The sequence below is a fragment of the Onychomys torridus genome, chromosome 7 (assembly GCF_903995425.1).
Source record: "Onychomys torridus chromosome 7, mOncTor1.1, whole genome shotgun sequence".
Lineage (NCBI taxonomy): Eukaryota > Metazoa > Chordata > Mammalia > Rodentia > Cricetidae > Onychomys > Onychomys torridus.
In genome coordinates this window covers 53,076,111-53,084,197 of record NC_050449.1, presented here as the reverse complement: position 1 = coordinate 53,084,197, position 8,087 = coordinate 53,076,111, and the positions used below count along the sequence as shown (strand labels likewise).

General features: G+C 40.5%; 1 protein-coding gene across 15 annotated transcripts in view; it reads right to left on the bottom strand.

The window, feature by feature from the left end:
• Positions 1–243: 243 nt before the first annotated feature.
• Positions 244–8,087, bottom strand: part of Parp6 (poly(ADP-ribose) polymerase family member 6) — a 32,200-nt gene continuing 24,356 nt past the window's right edge. For all 15 annotated transcript variants that reach the window (XR_004945414.1, XR_004945415.1, XM_036192295.1 and 12 more), the window contains 4 exons: positions 1,618–1,697; positions 1,174–1,237; positions 924–1,008; positions 244–602 (listed from right to left, as the gene is read on the bottom strand). Coding sequence is in view for 13 of the 15 variants with exons in the window: in XM_036192295.1 (XP_036048188.1) it covers positions 500–602; positions 924–1,008; positions 1,174–1,237; positions 1,618–1,697 (332 nt within the window). In the remaining 2 variants the exon portion in view is untranslated. The remainder of the gene's footprint in view (positions 603–923; positions 1,009–1,173; positions 1,238–1,617; positions 1,698–8,087) is intronic.

Sequence of the window (8,087 nt, the reverse complement as noted above, 5' to 3'; positions counted from 1 at the left end):
TTCTTCCTGTTTGTTTCATCTGCCCAACTGATAAATCCCCTCTTTACTTAATCTTTTGACTAAAAATACTGACAAATCTATAGAATACAAAAAAACCTGAAACTAAACGGATACGTCTTTTACTTCAGGAAACAAAAACAGTCCCACCTTTCAGGATATTCCATCCCACAGAACAAAGCCCCTATCCAGGGCCTCGGTTAGGTGCTGGGCCGAGGTTAGGCAGACCACAGTGATCATATCCAGTCCACAGCACCTTCCATTTTATTTGTTTTATTTACAAACAGGGTGAAGTCAACTGGGCAAATCGGGGGTGGGAGTCAGTCAGGGCCGTCCAAATGTGGAGTGGTTCCTGGGTCAATCTCCACCATGAAGGCCGCCTCTTCTATCCTTTCCTTGCCCCTTGAAATTTCTCAGGGCAGCCTCACCTGCTGCTCCTGAGCCCTTTTACAAGGGTAGATGGATCCTGGGGGAACAGGGTGATACGAGGGCTGGGGCCCCCTCAGTTTGTGTAAACCTGAGTTCCGATCACACGCATGATTTCCTTCTGTATCTTGGGGTCCTGAGTATTAATGTTGGCATCGCCCACCTGCCCATCCTCGTATCTGCCAAAAACAGGGGAAGTGTGAGCACAAGGGGACCAGAATACCAAACCATGTCTACCAGCAGAAGTGTTTTAAGATGCAACCATTTCATCCCAAACTCAAAGATTTTATCACTGCTCTTTAGGATAAAGAGATCAGCTCAGCAGTTTTTCTCTACACAGACCCCAATAATCTGTCCTTAATACGAAGGGCAAAGTCCCAGTGCCAGCTAAATTAGACAGCAAGGGACAGAATTCAGACAACAAAAATGGACATCCTCAGCAGTCATACATCTACCACCCTCACTCTTCAAGTAATCCCAAGGGCTTCTTTTAGACTCACACAAAGAAGAACCTTGTGCAGACATGGTCAGACACAGGGCACACCCAAATGTTTCCATGCTTCTGAAGGTCCTTCGATGTAATCACTGGGAGAAGAGGGGCCAGAAGTCACAGACTGATAGCTTAAGGCAGTCCAGGTAGGGAAGAAGGATATGATGCTTCAACCTAACTTTTGGCTGAATCATGTGCCAAGGGAGCATCAGAAATACAGGTTGGGGTCTCAAAGGACATGAACTGGGTGAAGTACATACCTTCACAAAGTGCTATACAGTTTAGATTCCGACTCTGCAGGAACCTTGACTGAATGGATCGGGTCTGAAAGAGAAAGCAGCAGAGGAGAGCAGAGCAAGGTAGAATGTTAGAGCTTGCTCTCAAGAGGCTGGTTAGTTATTGATGATGGGGATGACAGGAATAGGAGCTGGGTCTCCTGAGCTCCCAGCCACCCTCCAAATGTTTGCTTACATATAATTACCCTGATGGGTCCACAGCTTCCATGTTCATCTTTTCATTTAACCTGCCTTTGCTTTCATGTGACCTTGCTTTCAGATAACATATGACTGAAGTAAGATCATTTTACAACACACCTAATACCTTTAAATGACCTATAACGGCCCCAGCTCCACTGTTCTCCCATCCATTATTTTTAGAAGGATCCAGGGAAGGGTCCTAACTTAGGCAGACCCAGCAAACAATACCTGGGGGATGGTGTTCATCCTGTTATATCTCTGGACCAGCTCATCCTTGGAAGGCATTCTGTGCTGTCCTTTGCCCATTCCTGACACAGAACAACAAATTCAGTTAATCCATCCATTTCCTAAATATTTATAGAAGTACTTACTATATGCCAGATACCAACTAGAGACACTTGGTGATACAGTGGTGAATATACAAGTTATTTTCCCACACAGAATTTAGTCTGGTGGAGACTACAGGCAAGGAATAAGTAATTACGACACAGTATGGTGAGGGTTGTGATGGTGAGCCTATAGAGCACCGTGTGAACCAGAGAAGGCGAACTAGCTTAGCCCAGAGGTTTGAAGATGTCCTGGTGCAGTAAGATCAGGACCTCAGAATCAGGAAGAGTTAGTATAACAGAATATGGGAAGCATAAAGACAGGTAGACCCACAAGACTTAATTTGCATACAGTGTAACAAATGGCAAAAAATGATGTAAAAGATATAAACTAGAGCTAGCTCAAGCAGGCCTATGGGCTGTTTAGCCAACTGGAGTTGATCCTCTAAGAATACTAGGAAACCACAGTAGGGTTCTAATGCAGGAAAGAAGGGCCCAGCAGAGTAGGATACCAATGCCTCACAGTCAAATGACAAGCCAGAGACATGAGTTGGGAGAAAGCAAGCAGAGGAACTTCAATATTCTGTAGTTTTAAAGTTACACAAAAGATTGACCACTCAGGATAAAAGAAGAAAGCAGAGCCCTTCCATATTGATTCTCCACAGATATTCACAATGGGAAGCACCTTGAAGAGTCCTACCTTTAGAAAAAGTGCCAATTGCCTCTCACTGCTTCATTATCTCAGTGTATCTCAGTGCATAAGTTCTCTACCACTCCCCCCTTTTATTTTTAGTGTTTTGTTTTTGTTTTTTGGGAGATGGTTTTCGAGACAGGGTCTCTCTGTGTAGCCCTGACTGTTCTGGAACTCTCTTTGTAGACCTCAAACTCACAGAGATCAATCTGCCTCTGTGTCCCGAGTGCTGGGATTAAAGGTATGTGCCACCATGCTTGGCTTTTTTAATCAAAAAATTCTTTTTTTCCCTCTACCATTCTCAGCAATTATAGAAGAGGCCTTGTTTGTAAAGACTGAAATAGGACTTTTACTTACAAATCAAACAATACCTATATGCCCCCTACTCCCAGCTCTTTTTTGGCCTAAGGACAGGATTTCAGACTGTCTCCAGGCTTACCAAAATAACAGCCTTATCAGTTAGGGGTGTCAAACCAAGGAGATGGGACAAATATGAAGATGCCGTTATCATTACAAGCCGTAAACAGGGCTCCAGCCTCACCATTCTACTTGCTACAGCATCACTCTGCTTTAATTCTTGGTTTTGCCACTGTCTTTATATCAAAATTTTAACTTAAATTTTATTAATCATTATGTGTATGTGATGCGAGTGCAGGTGCAGATGGAGGTCAGAAGACAACTTTTTGAGTTTTATTGTTTTGTTTTTATTTGTCTGGGATTTGTTTTTGTTTTCTTTTGCTTGGGTTTTGATTTTCCAGCCTTAGCTGACCTAGAATTTACTATATAGACCAAGCTGGCCTTGAACTCATAAAGAGCACCTGCCTCTGCAAGTGCTGGGATTAAAGACAATGTGTGCTACCATGCCCAGCTCAAAAGACTACTTTTAAAAGAGGGTAGGGACCAAACTCAGGCCATGAGGCTTGGGCATCAAGCACTTTAACTGGTTGAACTATCTCACCAGTTTATCTTGGTTTTATAATGTCCATGGTGTAGAAGAAGGAGGTGATAATCACAGAATTGAAATTCTTCACTGAGCAAGCTGGCTGTCAACCCAACACACACTTACACTATAACCTCATGGTAAATTCATGGCCTGAACAAAACTCAGCTTCAACTCCCAATCCCTTCTTCCTTTAGAATACCTTGTCCATCATCCTTAACAAGGCTCAACTCTGCATCCAGCCAAGACATTTCATTGCCAAGTTTCTAAGAGAAATTCCCATTCTGGTTCAATTCCAGAGAAAGCAGCCAGGAGAAAAAGAAAGAATAATTTGATTTCTTTGGTAGCCTTAGAGGCAGCACTTTAAGTAACTAAACTCTTGTCCTGTCTCAAACCTATGACACTGTCCCATTCTTACTGACCCAGTGATTATTCCATTCCTGTGCTCAGACTGTACTATTTGATGTCTAGAATAATGTCTGGACACTTTTATGTACATCATCATCATTATTATTATTACTATTATTATTCATTTATTTATTTATTGGCTTTTTGAGACAGGGTTTCTCTGTGTAGCCCTGGCTATCCTGGAGCTCTCTTTGTAGACCAGGCTGGCCTCAGACTCAGAGAGATCTCCCTGTCTCTGCTTCTCAAGTGCTGAATTAAAGGCGTATGCCACCATCGCCTGGCCAGAATTAAATTCTTTTTTTTTAATTAAAAAAATTTTTTAATGATTCATTTATTTATTTATGTATATAATGTTCTGCCTGTATGCACACCTGCACACCAGAAGAGGGCACCAGATCTCACTATAGATGGTTGTGAGCTACCATGTGGTTGCTGGAAATTGAACTCAGGACTTCTGGGAGGGAGCCTGTGCTCTTAACCTCTGAATCTTCTCTTCAGCTCCCAAGAATTAATTTCTAAACAGGACTAAACAAAGAAAATTTCCAACTCCATTCACTGTCCCTAATTTCTTCTAACATTCATGGCCAAGTTATTAGCAGTGCCATTGGTCAAATGCATGCTCTCTAAGCACACCCCATGCCACCAATCCAAAGGTATCCTGAGGAAAGAGAAACAGGAAACCAGAGGAGACTAAGGAGAAGGAAACACACAGGAGAGTTGGCCAGAATTACAATGGTAACTGGGACATTTGCATACATCCCACCCAGTGTTGCAAAGATTCTTATTTATCTTTTGGGACCCCAACAACCCAGTGATTCAAACAAAGCCTCCCCTTGTCAGTCAATATAATATGAGAACAGTGGCCTACAAGTCAGGAGACTTGGATTTCAGTCATATCTTTGCTACTTAAGCTGTTTGATCTAAACAAAGTGTTTGGCTTTTCTATGTATCAGCTTATCCATAAATAATATGGAATTAGACTAGATGGTCAATAACTCCAATAGCAAATTCCTATTAAAATCCTACGATAGTTTGGATCTATAATCCTATGGTTTGGAAATGGCAGTGTGATAAGATTTTTTTTTTCTTAATTTATTTATTTTTTTTTTTAAATTTTTTTTTTAGGCTGAGGATTGAACCCAGGGCCTTGCAAGCGCTCTACCACTGAGCTAAATCCCCAACCCTAAGATGTTTTAATGTAGTTGGTAAAGTGCTAAGGAAAGACAAGAAATCTATAAAGATTCCTGGCTCTACCCTGGTAACTGAAGATATTCAAGTACTTATTGATTTGAAGAAAAGGAAAAGCTTGGTAAGAGATGAGGGAAAGAACATGGGAACTGAAAGACAGGAGAATCTGATTACCCGGAAAATAAGAACCAGAGGAACACTCAGGCTGGAACAAAGATTAAAAACTGAAAATCCTGACAAAGAAGCCATAAAGACTAAGTCAACCCACTCTTACTGTGAACCTGAAACACAGCCGAGGATTCATTTATACATTCAGGATTCATTGGGCGCTTATCCTGTGTAGATTAAACATGGTACTTCAAGACATTCTGACTCTAAGTGATGCATCTAAGAGAATTGGCTCTGAAACTTAGGTAACATTTATTCTGCAGCACTGGGAACTGAAGCTAGGGTCCAACATGCTGGGCAGGTGTTCTACCATGGACTGACATGCCCAGCCCAGAGTTAGAACTCTTTCATATTTTCACTCTTATCTGGTTTTATTATACACAGCCCAGTTAAGTTTGATTTGTCTGCCTTTGAGTAATATAAAAATCATTTTGCGGCCAGGCGGTGGTGGTGCACGCCTATAATCCCAGCACTCGGGAGGCAGACAGAGGCAGGCGGATCTCTGTGAGTTTGAAGCCAGCCTGGGCTACCAAGTGAGTTCCAGGAAAGGCACAAAACTACACAGAAAAACCCTAAAAAAAGATATGCTCTGATGAATGGAGTGCTTTAGTTTCAATCAGGTTCTGCCAAACTTTTATTAGTTGTTTGCCTTTTTCCATTCTCTAGATTTTTGTCTAAGATTAAAACAATCTACTCCTTGATAGTTTAAGACTCCTAAGACTAGAGAGTGATATCTCAGAGGTAGAGTGTTTATCTATCATGCTCAAAGCCCTGGGTTCTCCAGCCAAAGAAAGAAACAAACAAAACCCCCAAATAGCATTTGGACTTGGTCGTCATTCATGTTTTTAATTTCTCTTAGTCTTATCAAGTTACATTTTTCTAGGCATTTTACCAAAAGGTTTCAAATTATTGATAGAACATTCGAAGACTTTTCTCCTAAGCATTAAAACATTTGGCACATCTATAGTTATGCTAGTGTTTTTGCTCACGTTTGTACCCATTCTTTTTAAACTAACCACAATCTATCTACCAGTTATTTTTGTTTTGTTGCCACACTGACATGCTGGGCAAGGACTGCAACACTAAGCTAGTCTTGGTCCCTCATTTTGTTTAGTTTTTGAAACAGGGTTTCATTCTGTAATCAAGAGTGGCCTGGAAATTACTATGTAATTCAGACTGCCCTTGAACTCATGGGGCCCTCCTAGCTGCCTCCTGAGGTCTGGGATTAAAGGTATGAGTCACTATACCCATCTAAATCAGCTGGCTTTTTCAGTCCTTCCCTATAGTGTCTGTATTAGCATACCCGTTTTTCTTCCTACCTACCATCATCTCTTCTTTTTTGATTTCTCTATCATTAAAAAGGGTTCTAGATTTTTTAAAACTTATTTATTGGGCTGGAGAGATGGCTCAGAGGTGAAGAGCAACGACTGCTCTTCCAGAGGTCTTGAGTTCAATTCCCAGCAACCACATGGTGGCTCACAACCATCTGTAATGAGATCTGGCACCCTCTTCTGTATACATAATAAATAAATAAATCTTTAAAAAACGCATTTATTTATTATGTATACATATTTATTATGTATGTTCTGCCTGTGTGCCAGAAGAGGGGTGGGTGCTGGGAATTGAACTCAGGACCTCTGGAAAAGCAGTCAGTACTCTTAACCGTTAAGCCATCTCTCCAGGCCCCTTGTTTGTTTTTTGTAGTAGTGCAGATTGTCCTTAAGGCTTCACATATGCTAAGAAATACTCCACTATCAACCTACATTTCTAGGCATCTTTTGAATTTATTTTGAGACAAGATCTCAATAAGTAGCTCAGGCTGACCTTAAATTCATGATTCTCTTGCCTCAGCCTCTTGAATATCTGGGATCACACACACACACACACACACACACTCACACACACACACACACACACACACGATTATTAGTTTTGCTTTTTTTTTTATTTTTTTTTTTATTTTTTTTTTTAGCTTTTCGAGACAAGGTTTCTCTGTGTATCCTTGGCTGGCTGTCCTGGAATGCAACACGCTCTGTAGAATAGGCTGGCCACTAACTCACAGAGTTCTGCCTGCCTCTGCCTCCCAAGTGTGGGGATTAAAGTCATGTGTTACTATTGCCTGTCTTAGTTCTGTGATTCTAGATATGTTTTTTTTTTATTTCTATAATGGCTATAATTACTAAAAATACTAAACAATAATCTATAAAACAACAACAACAACTAGTATAACTGCCTTCCTATAGTGGGCATGCAACTGCATGGTTTGCTGTTGCTTAGACAGAGACTCCATTGAACAAGAACAAAAGCAGACCAAGGAGGAACAGGAACCTGGAAGACTGAAAGAGTTCTAACTTCAATTATTTCCTAAGCTAAATAATGCTAGAATTATCTCCATACAATCTGGATCTCATTCATGTCTCTAGAATGAAGCACTTTCTCTTTCACTCAATGTTAACTATTATAATAGTGTGATTATAAACCATTTAAATTTTAAAAGGTGGTGGAGGGAGAGAAGAACAATATTTCCAAAAATATAAGCAAATTCTAAGACCCCAACGTTCAAGAATATTCACACATGAATTCACATGTATGCACATAATTTGTAATTGCTTATATAAAAAATGTGGTTTACGTAGGCATGGTGGCACATGCCTGTAATTCCAGTACTTAGGAGGATCAGGAGTTGAAAGTCATCTTAGGATACATACTGAGTTCAAAGGACAACATGAACTACACAAGTCAGTCTTAAAAAAAGAAAACAAATCTGGTCTATACAAAGCCTTTTTTCTTTCTATTTATTCATTAACCCATCCCCAGGACCTAGTTACTACAATGTATAAAACTACCATTTTTTACAATAACTATCCTTGCCTCAAAAATAATCTAAATTTCTAATGAGAGAAAATAGAAAGAGACAGAATATGTATCCATGATTGAGGAGGGCGCTGACAAAGACCAAGTATCCACAATGGGAGAG